Raw genomic sequence first — 22,460 nt, 5'->3', positions numbered from 1 at the left:
TTAAACTCTAGTTCAGGTAAAATATCCTTCTCCTTTGATATTTCTCTGTCCAGAGAAATGTGTTTTTGACAATAATTCTTTGGAGTAATTCTATGTTGGCATATGGAGTAAATTAGTGAGTTTTACCCAAACTTTACTGAGATTTATTTTGGGTCTTTCCATTTCCAGCCAGAAGAATGGTGATTCTATTGTCTACATTCAGCGGTTGTAAACAGACTGTTTACAGGTTGACAGATTGTTTTCAAATGAACATGGCTACCTCGAGAACAGGGGCCATAAATACTATCCTCAAAAGACAGTCTTTACTTTGACTGAATAAGCTTTATAGTTCTTCAAAGTCAGAAATCAAGTTTTGGGGTGATATTTTTTCCCCCTAGAGCATAATGTACTCTTACTTCAGATTTTAGGAATGGATAGGAAGCTCCAAGACTCATTATTTAGAGAATACTTTATTAGTTTCTGTAATCAAACCCATGTAGATAAGACCTTACATATTTAATACAGTGCGTTACCCCTGTACAAATGGAAAAAATTATGTTTAACGTTTCTAGACCAATATGGCTGTTAATTTCTGTACAATGCCAACCCAACACGGTACAACTGGGATACTTTTTCCAAAGTTGACAGCACAGCTAAAGTTTCCAAAAGTTCAAATTATATATATATATATGTATATATATATAGATTTATTTATTTATATAAAAAGACCAATAGCAGTATGTTATGCATCAATAGCAGCAACAGCTTTTCCAAGTTCTGCAGTCATCTGAACAAAATTATAGAGACATCCAGCACACTCCATTAAAAAAAAAAAAGGTAAAAAACAAAACCTCAGAAAACAGCAAATTTCTGTTACTGTTGTGGTACCTGGCACCATTTTTTTTTTAAATTACATTTCTCAATCATCATCTGGAAAGAAAACATTCTAGAATAACGTCATTAAAAACAGATCTGATAAAGCACGGTCACTACTACATATCATAAAGCAGGTACAAGATATTTTACATTCACAGAGGTATGATACAGTACTGTCCTACATCTATAATACTAGAGGATATAATTAAAAAGGCATTATTTGAGACTTGATTCTACTTTTCCAGCAGAGGGCCCAAAGGATGGTTATGACACAGCTCTGGTACATAAATGCACCTTCTTAGATAGGATTTCCTTTCTTTATTGGCATAGTTCTAGGTACTCACTGCTCTTCATGAACATCAGCTAAAAACCGTTTAAAAAAATAAACAAAAAACCACCATTGGATTCATACAAAGATGACTGAGGAGAGGCAAGCAGGACTCAACCTAAGTAGTATTTGACCAACTCCGTCATGTCTGAATGGTTAAGAGCTTCATGGAAGAAAGGAGATGCCAAGTAGCACTTCAAAGCTTTGGGCCACAACCAAAACACAGCATCATTTCAAACAGAAGCAGTAGCCAAACACTGCCCACTTGGATATGTTCAAGGATGTTGACATCAGTATTTCATCATCTGCTCACTCATCCAGGAAGAAGGGGAGATCAGTTACTGTACTTTGATTGTGTTCAACTCAATCACCATGTTACAAAAATAGCAAGCTGCCATAATAAAAAATAAGGCTCCTCTATCCAGCACCAGTTATCTTCTGTTCTTCACCACCAAGCCCCTAAATGCTATAACCATATCCCAAGAACATGAGGGAGCAAAGAAACCACATCTGATGTCTTAGCTGGGATCATCACATTGTTCAGGCTGAGCTATTCCTCTGTGGTGTTATTTCCCTCATATTTCTGGTGTTTCATCTAACCATAAGGATATCAGTTCTACATTATATGCACTCAAGGAATGTGTGCACATACTCATGTACAAATTCTGACTGAAGATGCATGGCTGTCAACAGAGCGCATGTTATACAGTAGGTGCAAGCTGGCAAAGCCTCATTTTACTGGTGTAGCAGCTGTGTGTCAGTGTAAATTGCTCCTATGTCCCTTGTGCACCTCCAAGCTCTGGATAGGATAATGCCAGAGACCACTCTACCCCTTTGGCTGACGGCACTGTCTAACTTCACTCTCCCTCTTTCCCCTCTCCCTTCCCCTACCCCCTGCAATAACCCACAGCCTTTAAGATTTTGTTTCTTCGGTTTTGATTGCCTGAGGTTTGATTGGTCCAGTTCTAATAGGTTTGGTGGCTATGGTGGGTGCAGGGGGTGGCTTTTCTTCTACTTTTTCCTGACAGACACCAGGAGGGTCGGTCAGGGTTTCAGGAGGTTTACTTGAGTCACTGTCCACTTTCTGGGCTTTGCCTCCTATCTGTTTGTTCTGTTGCTGTTCAGAGAAGAACCGTTGCGTGGACTGAAGAACCTCTGCTCTCTGCTTTGCCTTAAAAAATGAGAAACAACAACTGAAAATGCTGCAGTATAACCAAAGCCTGTCAATCAATCTCAGTTCAAATTTTTTTACCAATCGCAAATCAGTTTTCCCCATGTTGGTTTGGCCCCAAAGTACCTCATTGATCTGTCAGCTTTTAATGGATAGATTTCTTCCTATTTTTGAAAACATTCCATGTGATTTAAAAAAAAAACCAAAAAAAAACAAAAAAAAACAAAAAAAACTGAAAAGAATAGGACCACCTCCCACCATCTTTCCAAAGTTTGCCCTTGTAAAAAAATAATAAAATATAAATTGCTGTTGGTTTATATCTTTTCTGGAAGAAAACTTATTGATATCAAATTTTATTTAGGGAGCCTGCTTGCAAATTTGAAAACATATAAATTTAATACTTAAAACTTCTATTTATCAATATGTGGTCTACAATAAAATGAAAAGGAAGCACTTATATTGTGGCATTACCAACACCTAGGACCAAATGTCTTGTGGCTGAGTCCTCTTCCCACAGCTCTCTTCTGCAGGGGAAGAGCATCAGAAATTAGTAACTACAACTTCACTTGATCACTAAGTTCTGATAGCTCCTACCACATTCTGAGCTGGTAAAATAATTTCCTAGTTTTATTGACGCTGTGCCCCCAAAGAATATACTTACGTCAATCTGTAAATTATATCACCATAACATACACAATTAAGACTAAAAGTTTCTACACCTCTTGCACATAACAAAAGCTCTTCATGTTCTACAGGTAACCTGTACTATTCAAAGATCTGAAGCAATTTCATGACATCTGTATCCTTTTCCACCCCATTATTAAGCTCTAATGTCATTTCCAACATGCGGATGTAGGAAAATCAAGTGGCAAGGAGGCAAGAGAACTGGAAACCAAGGCCAAATGGTTTCCCAAGATTTCTACACATATAGTATTTTTAATAGTTATGAATGGATGTAAATCCTAGGTACGCAGCCTTAATAAAAGTAGATAACATTCAACAAGTGTTTCACTGCAGGGCAATCTTTAAATTTGATTATTTAGGATCACAAACAAGGGACATCAACCCAGAAAGAAACTTTACTGAATCAACTGAATTTTCTAACAGGATTGTCCTAAACATGTTTCTAATTCAGAATAAAGCGTGACTATGGACATTTCCCATTTGAGAGCAGTAAGCTTTTCTTTGTTCTCATCTTGCCTGATATATATAGTGACAAAATTGGCAAAAGTACTAAGACTTCAAAAGTCAAGTATAAGTAAATATAGAAACAGAAATAAATTATTCAGCTAGCTGTACTGGCAGACAGGTTAAGTTTATGCTGCAAGAACTGTCCCCACACAGACTCCTCAAGGCACCCTTCTGCGTTTAGCAAACCTCATGTTTATCAGTGCCTTTTATCATGAAGGATCCCAAAGTGCTTTTTGAGTTCTTCATTTACAACTACACAATCAGTTGTGGAATACGGAAGCCTCAGATGGCAGGCAAAAAAAAAAAGATATGAAACCAGTTTGAGAAGAAACTATACTTGGATGCTTGGATGACTCATGAAGGAAGAAAAATCAAGATAACATGCCTTACCCATTCCAGAGTTTTCACATAACAATGATTTATATCTTGGGATGGGGGTGGAGGTGGGAAGGGAAGGAAAAAAAGAAAGAAAATGGGGAATCCTGTAATAATACATATTATTTATTTGCTCTTCCCAAAAAATGTAGCAGCTAAACTCAGATCTCAAATATTTATTCTATAAACAATTCATTTGGCCACAGAGTTTAAAATGTTAACTTCTTTGCTGACTAGAGTTGCAAAAACAAGAAACAAACAAAAAACAAAAACATAAAAAAGAAAAAGAAAAGTGTGTGTGTGTGTGTGTGTGTGGGGTGGGGGGAGTAAGAAGAAAAAAAATTAAATTAAAAAAAGGAGGTGGGGATGAACAAAAGTAGTTAGTCTGGTTAAGTCTGCTAAGACAATGAATGCCTGGATATGCAGTTATGGGTCCAGAGGCATCTTAAGACATGGTTCAGAGACAGATCCGTGCTCTGTTGGCTGTTAATACTGTACTAACCTTCATGTCTTGTTCAGCCTTCAGCGCAGCCTGGGCCTGATTACCTCTGACTCCAGACAGTGATCCACAAGGACCCCTGGCTACATGTGGCAAACGAGCATGGCTCATGAGGCCTGTGGTCAGCGGAGGAGGCATCTGACTGGCCAGTGCCATTGGCGGCCTCTGAACGGGCGCTGGGAAGGTGTTAGTATGTGGGGCTCTTACCAATGGAGGGACCAGGTTAGGTTGAGAGAGAATCTGAGTGAAAAAAACAAAACATACAACATTGAACTGTTAAAAAAAAAAAAAAAAGCCAACTAGACTAGGTTGGCTTATCCCAGAGTAAATCTGTGCCCATTCTGCCAGTGAAAGGAAGTGTATGGGTTTGTGCCATTCTACTACAGGACCAAGAAGAAACATTCTCCATGCTTGGAGAATCTAACAAAAATTAGGCAAAGCTTGCTATGGCACTTCAGTTGGTTCTAGCATTTCAGCTACAAATTCTGAAGGGGAAATAGAAAAGCTATTAAATAGGATATCTTTTAAAAAAGATATAACTGCAGAAAAGGCACATATACTAAATATAATCTGAAGATAAATGAAAATAGTACTAATCAACAAATATATGAGAGTTCTTATCAACTTTAATTAGTCCTTCCATATGATTATCAAAGGGAAGAGAAGCCAACACGTTTACACATATATTAGAACATCTTTTAGAATTTCTACATCAATTGCATATAGTTACCTTTAGAAAACAAAAACCAAACCGGCCCCCCCCCCCCCCAACTTTAAAACTAGAAAACGTTAAGCACTGGGACCCTTCTCTGAAAAGTCAGCTTCTTCAAAAGATAAAAGGTTTGGGACTGAAATAAGTTTTTAGAGCTGTGTGGGGAATCTTTTGACTATATTTCAATTGTCTGCTTTAGAACTATATGGTTACTACTTGTGTCTAGCTAAAAATTGTACAGAACATATTTGAATGTCATAAATTTACTAAAAACTGTTTCTAAACTGGTTATAATATGGCAGGATTATAAAATCAGAGAATTAGCCAGATTAGCAATCACTTGCAATTAAGTAATACTCATTTCTCATTTATATCTGCCCACCTGGGGTGCAAACTGTGTAGGAAATGGTTGTGTCATTCTCACAGTGGCAGGGGCTGACTGGAACTGCTTCTGATAGACAATGCTGTTCATTTTGCTGGACTGGCTGTTCGGACTTGTGGAAGTAGCCCTTGGAAAGAAGCCATCACTGGTCAGTAACAGTAGTGCCACAAAAGTAATGCTGTTAGATTTTTAGAGACATTGCTTTTGGTAGATTCATCATACTTGGTAGTTGATGAAAATTTACTGGAGTTACCAAACATTATGCTGGGAATGAAAGTGCAGATGTGAGAAAGCATACTAGCTTGATTTTCCCAGGGTTAAAATTTTTTCCCCCTCAAAAATATAGTGTAACAAATACATTCCTTATTATAATTAAGCTTAAATAATAGCTTAACATTGTGGGTAAAACCATGAGAATGTCTTATGCTTATATTAAGTACCTAACAGAAACATGGTACCCAGCTATTTGGAAATTCTGTAAGCAAATTTAAATGCCCATTTTACCTGAAAGGACTAGATGTTGGTGTGGTGCTTCTGCCACTGATTGGAGGAGTGCCTGGTTTTATATCAATGCCACTTCCAAAGGCTTTTAGTTCCATTTCAGACATCTGAGGAAGAGCGTAAAATAAAATGTAAAGTAAACTTAACATTTTTGCAATTCCATAAATTAAAGTGCTGTGTTTAGTATTTTATCTATGATAATTTCATCTGGCACAGAGCAAAGAACCTTAGAACAAGATTTTATGATTTCTTTGTTATCAGGTAAAAACAGAGAGGCCTAAACACATTAATAGTGAGTAGATTAAAAAATAAGTATACTGAATCTGACATTTTTTGGGGAGTGGAAGAAGCTGATGGACTTGATTCTTATCGACTACACAGATACATAAATCTAAACTCATGGCCTTAAATTCTCAAAGAAACTGCATACGTTTCTCTTCACTTACTTTTCCTGTGGTTGCGATCATGCTATGCTGTGTCCCAGCGGGGATCAACCCCCTGAAAGGCTGGCTGACTTGCGCAGTACGACTCATGCTCTGGGCCTGTGCCTGTGGGGCAGTATGCTGTAATGGGGGCTGAAGAGTCTGAGGCAGAGCAATTAAAGGCTGCCCCGTAGATCCAAAATTAGGCAAAGAAAGCTGGGATGCTGGTAAAGGTACTGTAACCTAGAAAGTAAGCAAACAGAAACTGCAGCAATTTGCTTAATCTGTTGTACAAATATCTCTTTAACTATATACATGACTCTTCAAATACTTTTGAGTAAGATTTTAAACAGAATACTTCAATCTATTAATATATTTCACAAATAAATATCTTGATTAGTGACTACCTCCATTATTTTATTAAATGTGCAACAATAAAACAGATTAGCAGTAGAGAAACTCTGTATGAAATAATTATGACTGTCTTTGAATTAATCCACAGTATGTCTTAATAACCCCAGAATACAAGAAAATCATGAACATACACTTTAAGAAAGTAGTTACAACTTTCATTTTTACAATAAATGTTTTTTATATTGTTTTACGGTGTGGTCAAAATGAGCTTTGACCAAAAAAAAAAAAAAAACCTTTCTGTTGTCATACGATATTTAATTTGAATGTCAATATGGTGATATTTTCTTAATTTTCACCCCCTAAAATACCCACCAAAAATAGCTATGAGAAAATGACTAATGGCTTGCCTCTCTCCTCCAGCCCTCCACCAACTTTTTAAAGAGTAAGCCAATTTATGAGATTGTCAGGAGACAGTTTCATAAAAATATATATTTCACTGAAAATTATTATTACATTCATATACTTCAGAAATGTTTTTGTTATTTTTACCCTATCATACTCTGCTACACAGTCCTATGTATTATATTAACCAGTGTGGGTGGTCTTCAGGGTCTTCCTTCACCTCTAGCATGAATGGGTAAAGCATTTACCACACTTACATGTAACTGCATGTCCTGGACAATGGTTTTCAAATCTTTAGACTTGTGGAATCTTTTGTTAAAATAATTGATTATATAAAAATCCATTTTAGGGACTTCTCTGGTGAACCAGTGGCTAAGACTCCATGTTCCCAATGCAGGGGGCCTAGGTTTGACACCTGGTCAGGAAACTAGATCTCACATGCCAAACTACAGATCTTGCATGTCACAATAAAGACCTTGTGTGCCGCAACTGATACGAAATAAATATTTATTAATAAATAAATTTTAAAAAGTCCCCTTTAAAAAGAGGTATTATCTAGGGTGAAACAGATCACCAGTCCAGGCTGGATGCATGAGACAAGTGCTCGGGCCTGGTGCACTGGGAAGACCCAGAGGAATCGGGTGGAGAGGGAGGTGGGAGGGGGATCGGGATGGGGAATACATGTAACTCCATGGCTGATTCATGTCAATGTATGACAAAAACCACTACAATATTGTAAAGTAATTAGTCTCCAACTAATAAAAATAAATGGGAAAAAAAAAGAGGTAAAGAGCATTACTGATTTTATGGGAAGTGGGGGTGGGAAGAGGGGTGGTGTAAGACTGAAACATGTCCCACTACCAGTGGACCCCAGAGAATTCCTAAACTCCTCAGAAAAAAAGCCTGAGGCCACCGCACCATCTCCCCATCTTGGTTCTACTTGAATCCCCCAACAGCAGCAACAGCAACAACAGTGATAATAAAGAAAACTGAGGAAATTTACCATGCCATAGTTTACCTGCTGGAGAGCACTTGGTGACTGGGCAGTGTTATAAAAATTTGTCTGACCAGGCTGTTGTACTTGTCCAGAATAAAGATTTGAAGCCTGGGTAAGATTCGCTCTAGCCTAGAAAATATTTTGTAAGAAGTAAGATTGAAATACTTTCCAATTCAGGTATCAAAGGTTATGACTTCAAAGTAATCTCAAAGAATCTTAGCATTAGACAGAAATGAAGATCTTGTCTTTTTCATTGTGTCTTTTAACACTTTTCTTTTTCTTTCAAAACTTTTTCTTAAATAATTTGCTGAACAGGAATACAAAAACAGTGCATGAATCTAGCTCTTGCCTTACCTGGAGAAGATGAGTATCGATCAGTTGAGAACCTCCTAGTCCTGATGCCTGACCCAGCTGGTGTTCATACAATATGGGAATAGGTTGAGTATTTGAAGTTTGTTGGAAGGCAAGACCTGACTGTGCTTTAGCAAGTTCCTGGTGTTGGACAGCTGGAAAGTTGTGGATGGCAGTACCAGAAAGGACCATAGATGGCTGGGACAGACTGCTCTGCATAAAGGCTGGCTGAGATCTACAGAAGTATTAAAGAGAAAAGGCATGTTTTAATCTGGACTTTTAAGAATGAGTATCTCAAATGACCAAATACTCTACTTAGCATAACTAACGAGGCAGAGAATACAGACTGTCTAAAGCACTTGTTTCAAGATTTATTGAGCCCTATATACAGTGAAGCTCCGCACGTTAAACTTCTGGGAAAAGGCTTATTATTACTCTTGCTGAGAAAATGCTAAGATTTTCTTCTCTTTAACAATGGGAATAATTCTATTTTCCTGTGTTAGCAAGCTCAGAACCAAATCTGTTGTTTTTCTCTTTGATATTACCAGTCTATTTGAATTTATAGCACCAACAGCTCTGATTTTTAATATCTGTACTTCATTACAGATAATATATACATAGTATACATACATAAACATATAGTACACATATTTCAAGACCTCTATGGAATAAAGCAGAGTAGTAGTTAACAATAGGAGGACCCACAAAATTCTGTTTTGTTAACTGAAGCATAATGGACTCATAACTAGTTTCAGGTGTACAATGTAATGATTTGGTGTTCATACATATGCAAAATAATCACCACAATGTGTCTAGTTAACATCAGTCACTACACATAGTTACACATTTTTTTTCTTATGATGAGAAACTTTTTAAGATCTATTCTCTTAGCAATGTTCAAATAGTCAAACAGTATTACTGTTAAAGGTTATAAGACTCCCTTATAAAATAAATCATGGCGATGTAATGTGCAACATGGTGACTATAGTTAATAATACTGTATCGCATATTTGAAGGGTTTTTAAAAACATACAATGCTGAAATCTAACCCCAGACTACCCTATTACTTCTGGGATGGAGGCAGGAACAAAACCCATTAAGCAGGAACACCTTTCTAAGGACGCAACTAATTTTTACATCTACTTATAATGCTTCAAACATAAAATGTGAAAACGTCAGGATACAGTTAAAACTACCGCATCCTGGCAGAAATTAATTCCAATGATTCCCTGTTAATAAATACTACGTTAATTAGGTTCAGAACATGAAACAGCAGAATGACGTGGAAGGGCTACAAACAACTACTTTCAAAGTTGAAACTGGTGCCTTCCAGGTAGCCATTTGTTACAATTACATATACATTTATACACACACACACACACACCATATATATACTTAAAAAGTTCATCTTCTAAGGCAATTGTTAAAATGGGAGTTACAAATACAGAAATGTCAGTGCATTGCAAATCCATCTCCCATGACTATTGAAGACATTACTAATTACTGAAACTGTTTAACATAGCTCAAAGGTAGCAAACTTTTCAACATTGTTTCAAACAGCCAATTAAAAGGAGATTGGTTTTGATATTAAATCTATTTGCTATTTCTAAATCCACTAAAGCGTTTAATAAACACGTGTTTTCTGGATGTTTGAGCTTGTGGAGTCCTGGGTTTTCGTCGTTGCTGTTTTGAGTGCAATCTTAACCACTGGAAGTCTCTCTGCTCAACTTTCAAGTTTTACTACAAATTTCAATAAAATCTCAAATTTAACAACATGAGAGACTGCCTATAGTTGTAGTTAGGGTAAATAATTTTACTTGTACTGAGAATTTTTTGGAATAACCAAACTAAATGACAAGAGTAATATCAGAATTATATAATTAGTATTAATTATACAGATGTACTCAATGCTACTGAATAATCTTTAATAAAAAACAAAAGCAAGAGCCACATTTATTAAGTTTACTAATAATTCTGCTCCTTTGAGAAAGTGTGACTAGCTGAAGACCACCTTCTTTAGGAATGAAATGTGATCTGTAGAAATGAGCTGTATCAACTGATGCCAATTTTAATCTATTAAGTATGGAAAGTCTACCTGAATCACTTAAAAGGCAAATCTCTAAAAGGAAATGCCTAATTTTGCAAGCTTATACACTACATGTCCTGAAAGGGATTTCTTTTTCTTTTTGATGGTTCAGAGCCATTACCATGAGTACTGATGACAGGTGTACCATGATGATGAATGAGTTATGCCATGATCACTGCTATCATTCAACTCTTACCCCACCCTGCCAGTCTCATTAAGTTGGAGATGAGAGACACCTGGGTTAAATCCAGGACCTGCCACTTATTTGTACTGTAACATTAGGATAAAAACAAAACAAAACCCACAACCTCTTCAAATGTCAAATGGGGATGACTTAATCTACTTTATCTGGTTTTGGGAAAACTAAGTTAGTGTATGTCAAGGGCTGAGTAATATATATAAAGTTCGATAAAGATCAGTTTTTATTACTTGCTTAATTGCAAAGATAACAGGATGAACCTTTAAAAAGAATGGTTTCTTCTATACTATACTCATCACGACTACTTCTGCTTCCTGTTTTAAACACTCTACTTCTCTCGCTTTTATTACACTCCATCCTGGCCTCTGCCTCCTTACACACTGCTATCATGTGCCGTACCTTAGCTCTTACACACAGCAAGTCTGATTTACAGTTGTTAGCAGCGAGGTGGCACTTACACCGTTAGGTCCTTAAGTAAGTTTTTCTCTGTGATTTCTAATTTTTATGGGGCTGATGTTAGCCTCTTCTTCAAGAAGCTTTGAAGCTTCACTTTGTTCAATAAAGTCTGAGAGAAATTACCAGAGGCTGAAGTTCATGACATACATGCAACACAATTATATAATGAAGTTTATAAGAAGGTCATCTTGCTTTTGGGGGGAAGGAGGGGACAGACAGGATATGGCAAGAAGGTCCAGCAATTACATTGTTTCCAACATCATCACAAACATAATTTTAAAGCTTTACCTGTATGGCTGAAGTGAAGAACTGAATAGTTCCTGAGCCTGGGAAACAGCAGGCCCAGCACCCAAACTCAGCTGGGCCTGATGCTGTCCTTGTAGTGGGGCATAAATAGGGATTGGGATCTGCTGAACTGAAGTTGGCTGCAATGCAATGTAAAAACAGTATGTGAACACCATATACACAAGCGACACACTTGGAAAATAAAAATGTGAGACATGAAACAAAACATTAATGCTACGTATCACTTCCTTCTGAAAACAAAACAAAATGTAAACATCTAAAATTCCTTTTCAATCCATTACTAGCTCTAAACTGAACCCCCAAATACTATTACACCATAAACATGATAGGGTGAAAGAAGCCTGTGATATTTACCTGAGAGAGACCCGGTTGGAAGCCTTGTTGCTGAGCCAAGGATGGTGGAGCCAGTCGTGCATGTTGGGTATTGAACAGATGACTTGTGTCCATGTAGAAAGCTGGGATCTGAGCTACAGGTTAGCAGGAAAAACAAGAAGCAGTGAGTGTCTCACCTTCAGAATCTTCCAAACAGTAACCCCAAACCAAACTTTAAAGCAGACTTCATATTAAGTGAGCCTTCTGAAAATTCATATAGCTAAGGAAAAACTAGAAATGTGAAAAGATGCAAAAGGAAAAAGATATAACACTTCTACCTGACAGGTATATGCAAATTAAAACAATGACACTCTCGTACTTGTGGAAGGTAGGAAAAAAACACTCATATACTGCCACTGGGGTATAAACTAGCAAAACTTTATATAATCCACAAAAATTGAAAATGAACCAGCGAATCCACCCTAATTTTAAATCTACCAATTAGAACTTAGCAAAATATTTCAAAAGAATTATGCCAATTTATACACTCCTTGGAAGAAGCTATGACCAACCTACATGCGTGTTAAAAGGCAGAGACATTACTTTGCTGACATAGGTCCGTCTAGTCAAAGCTATGGTTTTTTCCGTAGTCATGTATGGATGTGAGAGTTGGATCATAAAGAAAGCTGAGACAGAAGAATTGATGCTTTTGAACTGTGGAGAAGACTCTTGAGAGTCCCTTGGACTGCAAGGAGATCCAACCAGTCAATCCTCAAGGAAGTCAGTCCTGAATATTCATTGGAAGGACTGCTGCTTAAGCTGAAACTCCAATACTTGGGCCACCTAATGCAAAGAACCGACTCACTGGAAAAGACCCTGATGCTGGAAAAGACTGAAGGCAGGAGAAGGGGACGACAGAGGATGAGATGGCTGGATGGCATCACTGACTCAATGGACATGAGTTTGAGCAAGCTCCAGGAGTTGGTGATCGACAGGGAAGCCTGGCGTGCTGCAGTCCATTGGGTCGCAAAGAGTAGGACATGACTGAGCGACTGGGCTGAACTGAACCAACTAGAATTTGGCAAAATATTTCAAAAGAATTATGCCAATTTATATGCTCACTAGCAATGTGCTTTAAGAGCCTAATAATTGAAAGAATTTGGTATAGATTCTTAACAGATTTCTCCTCCATGTTGATACTCACTGCTTTGCGTTATGTTGTTTTATATAACAGTATGTTTGGGAGAACTTTCCATATTGCTTTCATTATCATTATAAACAGTCCTGCAGTGAATGAACACCCTCATACATATATCTCTGATTAACAAGTAGGTTTATCTATATGATAAGACTCCACACTGGCTTCCCTGGTGGCTCAGTGGTAAAGAAACCACCTGCCAATGCAGGAGACATGGGTTTGATCCCTGGTCTGGGAAGACCCCACATGCTGCAGAGCAGCTAAACCTCTGTGTGCCACAACTACTGAGCCCAAGTGCCTAGAGCCTGTGCTCTGCAACAAAAGAAGGCATTGCAATGAGAAGCCTTCAAACCACAGACAGTGATGATGAACACACAAAACATTCTGAGATACTTTCCTAAAAGAATTATGCCAACTTAAACGCTCACTGGCAATGTGCTTTAAGAACCTAGGAAAAATACCTATGGATCCTTACAGATACTGGGTATTAAATATGCTAAGTATTATCAATCATCCTAGTATTTCCCAAATAGAAAGACAAGAAATAGCCTCACTGTCCTTTATTCTGAACTTAAATTATGAGTGAGCCTGAATATTTTTCAATCATTTATTTACAATTTAACTCTGCTTAACATGTTCTTTTCCAAGGCAAACCATTCAATATCACGGTAATGCAAGTTTATGCCCCGACCAGTAAGGCTGAAGAAGTTGAATGGTTCTATGAAGACCTACAAGACCTTCTAGAACTAACACCCAAAAAAATATATCCTTTTCACTATAGGGGACTGGAATGCAAAAGTAGGAAGTCAAGAAACACCTGGAATATCAGGGAAATTTGGCCTTGGAGTACAGAAAGAAGCAGGGCAAAGGCTAATAGACTTTTGCCAAAAGAATGCACTGGTCAGCTCCGCTTCTGGTGGCAGGGTCTGGGGAAGGGGTGGCAGGCGCCATGTCGGGCCGCGAAGGTGGCAAAAAAAGCCCCTGAAGCAGCCCAAGAAGCAAGTCAAGGAGATGGACGAGGAAGATAAGTCATTCAAGCAGAAGCAGAAAGAGGAGCAGAAGAAACTTGAGGAGCTAAAAGCAAAGGCCGTGGGGAAAGGCCCCCTGGCTACCGGTGGAATTAAGAAATCTGGCAAAAAGCAAGCTGTTCCTTGTGCCTGAGGCAATGATGACCCTTAGTTCCATTCCTGTCAAAACACCTGGATTCCCTGCCATGATATCTGTTGCTGCCTATAGCTAAAATGAAGTGTTGTCTTGGAACCTATCGTACATTTAAGAATAAACTTTTGTTAAAAAAAAAAAAAAAAGAATGCACTGGTCACAGCAAACACCCTCTTCCAACAACACAAGAGAAGACTCCACGTGTGGAATCACCAGATGGCCAACACCGAAATCAGGTTGATTAGATTCTTTGCAGCCAAAGACAGAGAAGCTCTATACAGTCAGCAAAAACTAGACCGGAAGCTGACTGTGGCTCAGATCACGAACTCCTCATTGGCAAATTCAGATTTAAATTGAAGAAAAGTAGGGAAACCACTAGACCATTCAGGTATGACCTAAATCAAATCCCTTATGACTATACAGTGGAAGTTTCAAATAGATTTAAGGGACTAGAACTGATAAGAGTGCCTGATGAACTATGGACGGAAGTTCGTGACATTGTACAGGAGACAGGGATCAAGACCATCCGCAAGAAAAAGAAATGCAAAAAAGCAAAATGGCTATCTGAAGAGGCCTTACCAACAGCTGTGAAAAGAAGAGAAGTGAAATGCAAAGCAGAAAAGGAAAGATATACCCATTTGAATGCAGTGTTCCAAAGAATAGCACAGAGAGAGAAAGCCTTCCTCAGCGATCAGTGCAAAGAAATAAGAGGAAAAATACAGAATGGGAAAGACTAGACATCTCTTCAAGAAAATTAGAGATACCAAGGGAACATTTCATGCAAAGATGGGCTCAATAAAGGACAGAAATGGCATGGACCTAACAGAAGCAGAAGATATTAAGTGGCAAGAATACACAGAAGAACTGTACAAAAAAGATCTTCATGACCCAGATAACCATGATGTTGTGATCACTCACCTAGAGGCAGACATCCTGGAATGTGAAGTCAAGTGGGCCTTAGGAAGCATCACTACGAACAAAGCTAGAAGAGGTGATGGAATTCCAGTTGAGCTATTTCAAATCCTAAAAGATGCTGCTGTGGAAGTGCTGCACTCAACATGCCAGCAAATTTGGAAAACTCAGCAGTGGCCACAGGACTGGAAAAGGTCCGTTTTCATTCCAATCCCAAAGAAAGGCAATGTCAAAGAATAAACTACTGCATAACTGCATTCATCTCACATGCTAGTAAAGTAATGCTTAAAATTCTCCAAGCTAGGCTTCAGCAATACGTGAACCATGAACTTCCAGAAGTTCAAGCTGGATTTAGAAAAGGCAGAGGAACCAGAGATCAAATTGCCAGCATCTGCTGGATCATCGAAAAAGCAAGAGAGTTCCAGAAAGACATCTATTTCTGCTTTATTGACTATGCCAAAGCCTTTGACTGTGTAGATCACAATAAACTGTGGAAAATTCTGAAAGAGATGGGAATACCAAACCACTGGACCTGCCTCTTGAGAAACCTGTATGGAGGTCAGGAAGCAACAGCTAGAACTGGACATGGAACAACAGACTGGTTCCAAATAGGAAAAGGAGTACGTCAAGGCTGTATATTGTCGCCCTACTTATTTAACTTATATGCAGAATACATCATGAGAAAGGCTGGGCTGGATGAAGCACAAGCTGGAATCAAGACTGCTGGGAGAAATATCAATAACCTCAGATATGCAGATGACACCACCCTTATGGCAGAAAGTGAAGATGAACTAAAAAGACTCTTGACGGAGGTGAAAGAGGAGAGTGAAAAAGTTGGCTTAAAGCTCAACATTCAGAAAACTAAGATCATGGCATCTGGTCCCATCACTTCATGGCAAATAGATGGGGAAACAGTGGAAACAGTAGCTGACTTATTTTTGGGGGCTCCAAAATCACATGCAGATGGTGATTGCAGCCATGAAATTAAAAGACGCTTACTCCTTGGAAGAAAAGTTATGACCAACCTAGAGAGCATATTAAAAAGCAGAGACATTACTTTGTCAACAAAGGTCTGTCTAGTCAAGGCTATGGTTTCTCCAGTAGTCAGGTATGGATGTGAGAGCTGGACTATAAAGAAAGCTTAGTGCTAAAGAATTGATGCTTTTGAACTGTGGTGTTGGAGAAGACTCTTGAGAGTCCCTTGGACTTCAAAGAGATCCAACTAGTCCATCCTAAAGGAGATCAGTCCTGGCTGTTCATTGGAAGGACTGATGTTGAAGCTGAAACTCCAATACTTTGGCCACCTGATGTGAAGAGCTGACTCATTTGAAAAGACCCTGATGCTGGGAAAGACTGAGGGCAGGAGGAGAAAGGGACGACAAAGGATGAAATGGTTGGATGGCATCACCGACTCAATGGACATGAGTTTGGGTAAACTCCAGGAGTTAGTGATGGACAGGAAGGCCTGGAGTGCTGTAGTCCATGGGGTCACAGAGTCAGCACAACTGAGCTCCTGAACTGAATGTTGTGGAATTTAGTAGGATGTTACCCCTCCCAATATATAAATTTTCTTCTTTGTTGTTCTTAGGTTTATTCTTCCCTCATCTACTTTATCATCAATTTGTCAGGTTTCAGATAACAAACTTTGGTTCTCTGTAGAGGGTTGGTTCCAGGATACCACCCTCACTGTCCCTGGCCCAGATACCAAAATCTGCAAATGCTCAAGTCTCTTATGTAAAATTGGGTACACTGTTTGCATATAACCCAAGCATATCCTTTCATATACTTTAAATCTCTAGGTTACTTATAATACCTAATACAATGTAAATACTACATAAATAGTTATCCATACACAGACAATACGAGCTTTGTTTTTTGGAACTTTGAAATTTTTTTCAAATGCTTTCAATCCACAGCTGATTAAATCTGCAGACTTGGAATCCACGGGTACACTAATTTGTCTACTATCTATGTAACATATGTATAAGAAACACCTGTCACAAGCCCCTGAAGATGTACCAAAGAGAGACAGCATTCAATTCTATAAGGAAACAAATTTGCAAAGCAAATAAAAAAACACAAACTTGAACAGGGAAAGAGAAAAAAAAGCAGAAGCATTAAAACATCTTCATTTTCTAAATTCCTTATATTCAAATCTTAAAAATCTTACCTGCTGCAGACTGAGACACATAGACTTGTGGACTCTGTTGTTGCTGAGCAATAAGGGAAGGCATACAGCTTAACTGTGAAAAATGACTTGCAGAAGGCAGGCTGCTCGTTTGTAATTGTTGGGGTTTCACTTTACAGATATTAGGAGGGTCTGATGTGGTTGTAGATTTTGTACTCAAAGAAGAGGTAGTATATGTACCAGCTCCTACATTGGGGAGAGGGATAAAATGAGAGAAGTGTAATATATTTAAGTAAATTCAAGCAAATTCAGGTAAATTCATCAATTGGAAACTGGAAAATTAATATTTATGCCGAGTAAGTACTTATTATGTACTTATATACTGCATCTCAGACCAAAAGTGGATATGAAGTGGCTTATAATAGGAAGAAACAATTATCAGATGCAACAGGACTACAAAATCTGGAGAAAGATAAATAGAAACTTTAAATATAAACTCATAAAACAAGAAGGCTGCGAGTCTATAACATTTGTCATAGCTTAGTGTCAAACTAATACATAGTTTTCAATCATCACAAAGGATAATCAAGAACTTATTCATTTACGGTGAGACATAAATACAAGCACATAAATGGGCCTTGACAGACCACAACTGCTCCCCAAATGTCACAGAAACTCAAGGTTAGATTTTTTCCTCTTTGTGGCAAAATACCTTAAGGAGCTTTAGAATGTCAAATACATATTTGAACATCTATTAAAGGCTAGGCATAAACATAAGAAACACAGGAAAAAGTGCTATACCTTAAGAATAATTATTATTAATGTAATATAAAAATTTAATGTAAACTGCTCCTAGAAAGACACACAAACTTAAGACTATTCTCTCCTTGTATTTAGTAATACTTTAAAAACAAAACTATTAATAATACTACTGTAAATAACAATACAGGTATTTGATTCAAAAGTCAGACGTAATAGTTATTATTATTTTCAGACATCAAATGATGTTCTAAGAGAGGACTAAGATTGAGGTATCTCTTTTCTTCCATTTGGATGACCAGGCAAGAAGGTCCTTGTTAAAAACTTATACTAGTTGAGGGAAGTGTAGGGAAACTAGCCCCGAGGAAAGGAAGTAGTTGGGTTCCAAAGAAAACAGCAGAAAGTTTCTCGATCTCTTTATTTCCTAATCTTCCTACCGTACTCTCCTCCTGGTTCCTTTGCAGCATCATTCCCTATCCCCAAGCAGTCTGGGGCCTAAGCTGTTAATATTTATATAATGAAGATGTCTTGCAAATGGGTGGTGGAAGAAGTACAGTTGGAATACTGTCTTTGATGTGAACCTATGGGTTTGTCTGATTCCAGACAATTGTCTGATTCCAGATAATATCAAATGACTATAGTACAACCCAAAGTATAGTCCTTTTGGTGCTTAAAACTAGCACAGAAAGCTGGAATACTGAAAATCATTACTGCCATCACTAAATGAAAACTAGCCAGAGAAAGTAAATTCTGTGCTGTACACATTTTACATGTGTTGGAAAAGGACTTTCCCACTGTTTCGGAAATATAGACAGTATTAGGAAAGCTTAAAATGAAACTTCTATTTTCAGAAGAAACATGGTTATGCATATTGTAAAAGGCTGTACCTTCACAGAGTCAAATACTTCATCTCTGGTTCTTTAAGAATGATAAAGCCCCATATGAGATAAAGGATTACACACTAGTGAAACATTTTAAGAAAAACACCTTCTAACTTGGGGTGCTGACAGACTCTCCTTAAAAACAACATAACCCAAAACACCAAAGCCGATGGATATCATTTATTCAAATAACAGACTGGGAAGTCTCTACCCCGTAACTCTTCCCCAGAAAATATGTCAAATCAATAGACTCACACCAAGAGCTCCTTCAAATTAGATACAGATCACAGAAAACTTAAAAGCTTTGTGATTCTGTGTTATTTCTGAATGGGTCTAATTAGCTGTATGAGTTAAATAATAAAAATCAAAAGGTAAAATTTATAAAAAAAATTTAGAGGAACAAGAGAGGAAATTTCCCACCAATTACTTCTGGATATCTGTATTGACAATTGGGGTGGGAAGAAAAGATCAACTGAAGTACTTTAGTAAGCCATCCTTAAATATTTACCAAGCTAAAATTGGGAGAGGGTAAAGAGAGGGGAAGAAGGCAAACTGCTAAGTTTATAAAAGAGCTGATAATTATCTCATGTACAATCTTACATCTTTTATAAATATATTTTTGGGGAGAGTAAATAGGAAAAGATCTTAAAGAAATTTTAAATAATTTAAGATAGTTAAAGAAAAGGTACACAAGGATTTCTACCTGATAGTGAAGTTGTGGGAGTGACTGAAGCAACAGGAATCTGAGGCATCGATGCACTTGAGAACGAATTGTAATTAGCAGTGCTTGGTCCACTGGCACTACTGCTGACCCCACTTGCAATTGGAGGTGCTGTGGAAGTTACCGGGGATCCTTTTTCCCTTACATTTGGAGAATTCTCCCACGCCTTGCGAGCAGACTCCATCTGGAACAAAAAGAACATTTTTTAAAGCCAAAAAAAAAAAAAAAAAATCACTATCGTAACACAGAACTAATACACATACATAAACATATATACATAAGTGTATTCCAAATACAATCTTTCAGATTAGTACCACAAGGCTTTTAAACCTTTCACTTTCTCTTTATCTCCGCTCTTTTACTCAAACTGCAATGGGTTTTAATTCTGTCTCTATAGAATTTGTTAAAGGCTCTGGCAAACAGGTCAGTGAAACATAGAGACAGCTTTAATCATCTAAATATGAGTCCTTATTCCTACCAGTGAATAAGGAAACGGAAATACCATGTCCTTTTGGACTGATTTAAGGATTCTAGTAAGCAAGACACTAAAGGTCCTCCATTAAATATCCATTCTCTCCAATCTTTCTTTTTAAGCCTTTAAGCCAACATTTCTTAAGGCAAGTGAGATGTATCTTCTGTTTGGCTATTTTATGTTCACAGTGTTTTAAAGGCAATGTAACCAGGCAGGCTTTAGGCTTGGTTACAGTAGAAATATTTCTTGTTTCATGTCCAGACCCCATTAAGCATTTCAGGTTCTTACTGCCACCATTTGTATTTGTGGGTGCTGATTTTACCTGTAGTCTTAGTTTCTTAAAAAGTAGAAATGGGTCTTATTTAATCTATTTAGAGCTGTTCAACAGACATAAATGTAAGCCATATGTAATTTTATATTTTCCAGTTGCCACACTTTAAAAAATAAAGAGGTAAAACTAATTCTGCTAACATATGTCATTCAACCCAATATATCTACAATAATAATTAAAACCTATAATCAATATAAAAATTGAGATGTTTTAATTTAAAAAGTAACATTTCAAATCCAGTATCTATTTCCTTTTACACTTACAGCACACACCTCAACTTGGATTAGCCACATTCAAGTGCTCAGTAACTACATGTGGTGTGTGGATAATGAATTGGAGAGCAAAGATATAGATTCTCAACTATCCTGAGGCTCCTTGAACAGGAAAGGAACAGATAACAGAAATTTTGAAGTTTTTTGTTCTACTAGTCAAAATATTGAGTGGGAAGGAAAAATCCAAGATAATCTACAAAATTCAGCAGCAATGACTTACATGTGTATATGTATACTATGTGTTAGTTGTATCCGACTCTGCAACCGAATAGACTGTAGCCCACCAGGCTCCTCTGTCCACGGGATTTTCCAGGCAAGAATACTGGAGTGGATTGCCATTTCCTTCTCCAGGGGATCTTTCTCAACCAGGGATTGAACCTGGGTCTCCCATATTGCAGGCAAATTCTTTACCATCTGAGCCACCAGGTAAGCCCCATGAGAACACTTTTCACAAATAAGATTTTAAAATACCACTGTTGGGAAGTTTGTAGGTCCCTGATGTACCAACTTTATAAAAAATTCAACCTGATTTTAACTTTAATAATTTGAGAAATATTACATATCTCCCTACTTTCCTATTAAAACACACACTATATACAATTTAACCTTGATGGCTAATATCATTACTACAAATTCAAATTATAAGACACTTTCAGGTTTGCTTCTTTCCTTTTCCTCACAGTCACCTTGCTGATTTCAAATGTGCTTTATTTTAAAATGGAAGTCTTATTGAGAGTAAGAAACAAAAGTAAAAAAACCCCACATACTACCACTTAAGAAGTCCAACAAAATGCAATTTGCTAGTATTGAGATTTTATGATTTAGAGCAATTTTAAAGACTACAATGCCTTTTATAACCAGTTTTGTTGTATTGGAAATAAATTATAGCTTACCAATTTCACATGATTCTTAAGCCATACACATTGGTTTCATTTCTTAAGCAGCAAGAAAATTTAGAATCTAATTTTAGAAATTCAAAGAACCTAAAAAGTATAATTACTTAACTATATTCATTTTTCCTTTTGACAAATATACTGTCAGTAATACCCATATAATGTTAATAGAGATTTCCATACTTTATAAATCTCTCAAATAGAGGCATTAACAAAAAAAGTAAACACAGATAATCAGCAAGGACCTACTGTACTGCACAGAGAACTTTACTCACTATTCTATAATAACCTATAAGGGAAAAATACCTGAAAACTAATGTATATATGCATATGTAGAACTGAATCACTTCACTGTACATCTGAAACTAACAAAACATAAATCAACTATATTCCAGTATAAAATAAAATTACACTAAAAAAATAAAAATAAAGAAACTAGAAAAAGTCTTAAGCTAATACAATTTAAATTTAGTTTAATTCAACTGTATTTTTTGGGGGTATTAAAAACATCCAGTGAAAGGCAATGTGAAGAATCAACACCTAGCCTAAAGAATAACTAATGATATTATATTTGCTTATTTGAGACAGCAAATGTAAAAGTACGAAACACAGGTTGAGACAGTCATTCAAGGGGAAAAACAACAAAAAAGGCTGAGTATGAGGTTCAGTTCAGTTCAGTGGCTCAGTTGTGCCCGAATTTTGCGACTCCATGGACTGTAGCACACCAGGCCTCCCTATCCATCACTAACTCCCGGAGCCTACTCGAATTCATGTCCATCATGTCAGTGATGCCATTCAACCATCTCATTCTCTGTTGTCCCCTTCTCCTCCTG

General features: G+C 37.3%; 1 protein-coding gene and 1 pseudogene across 16 annotated transcripts in view; one reads left to right on the top strand and one right to left on the bottom strand.

The window, feature by feature from the left end:
• Positions 1-430: 430 nt before the first annotated feature.
• Positions 431-22,460, bottom strand: part of PRRC2C (proline rich coiled-coil 2C) — a 95,073-nt gene continuing 73,043 nt past the window's right edge. For 7 of the 16 annotated variants that reach the window (XM_043924647.1, XM_043924657.1, XM_043924656.1 and 4 more), the window contains 11 exons: positions 19,642-19,843; positions 17,341-17,544; positions 11,942-12,054; positions 11,570-11,706; positions 8,544-8,775; positions 8,196-8,318; positions 6,461-6,679; positions 6,018-6,121; positions 5,514-5,640; positions 4,423-4,659; positions 431-2,354 (listed from right to left, as the gene is read on the bottom strand). In XM_043924647.1, coding sequence (XP_043780582.1) covers positions 2,097-2,354; positions 4,423-4,659; positions 5,514-5,640; positions 6,018-6,121; positions 6,461-6,679; positions 8,196-8,318; positions 8,544-8,775; positions 11,570-11,706; positions 11,942-12,054; positions 17,341-17,544; positions 19,642-19,843 — 1,956 coding nt within the window. In that variant the 3' untranslated portion in view covers positions 431-2,096. Of the gene's footprint in view, positions 2,355-2,825; positions 2,879-4,422; positions 4,660-5,513; positions 5,641-6,017; positions 6,122-6,460; positions 6,680-8,195; positions 8,319-8,543; positions 8,776-11,569; positions 11,707-11,941; positions 12,055-17,340; positions 17,545-19,641; positions 19,844-22,460 lie in introns of all 16 variants that reach the window. The other 9 variants (XM_043924650.1, XM_043924654.1, XM_043924655.1 and 6 more) reach the window with 5 other exon arrangements.
• On the top strand, positions 14,047-14,258 carry LOC122708021 (annotated as a pseudogene).

This window comes from Cervus elaphus, chromosome 14 (genome assembly GCF_910594005.1).
Source record: "Cervus elaphus chromosome 14, mCerEla1.1, whole genome shotgun sequence".
NCBI classification, from domain to species: domain Eukaryota; kingdom Metazoa; phylum Chordata; class Mammalia; order Artiodactyla; family Cervidae; genus Cervus; species Cervus elaphus.
Note: the sequence above shows the minus strand (reverse complement) of the source record. Positions and strands in the feature narration are given on the sequence as shown.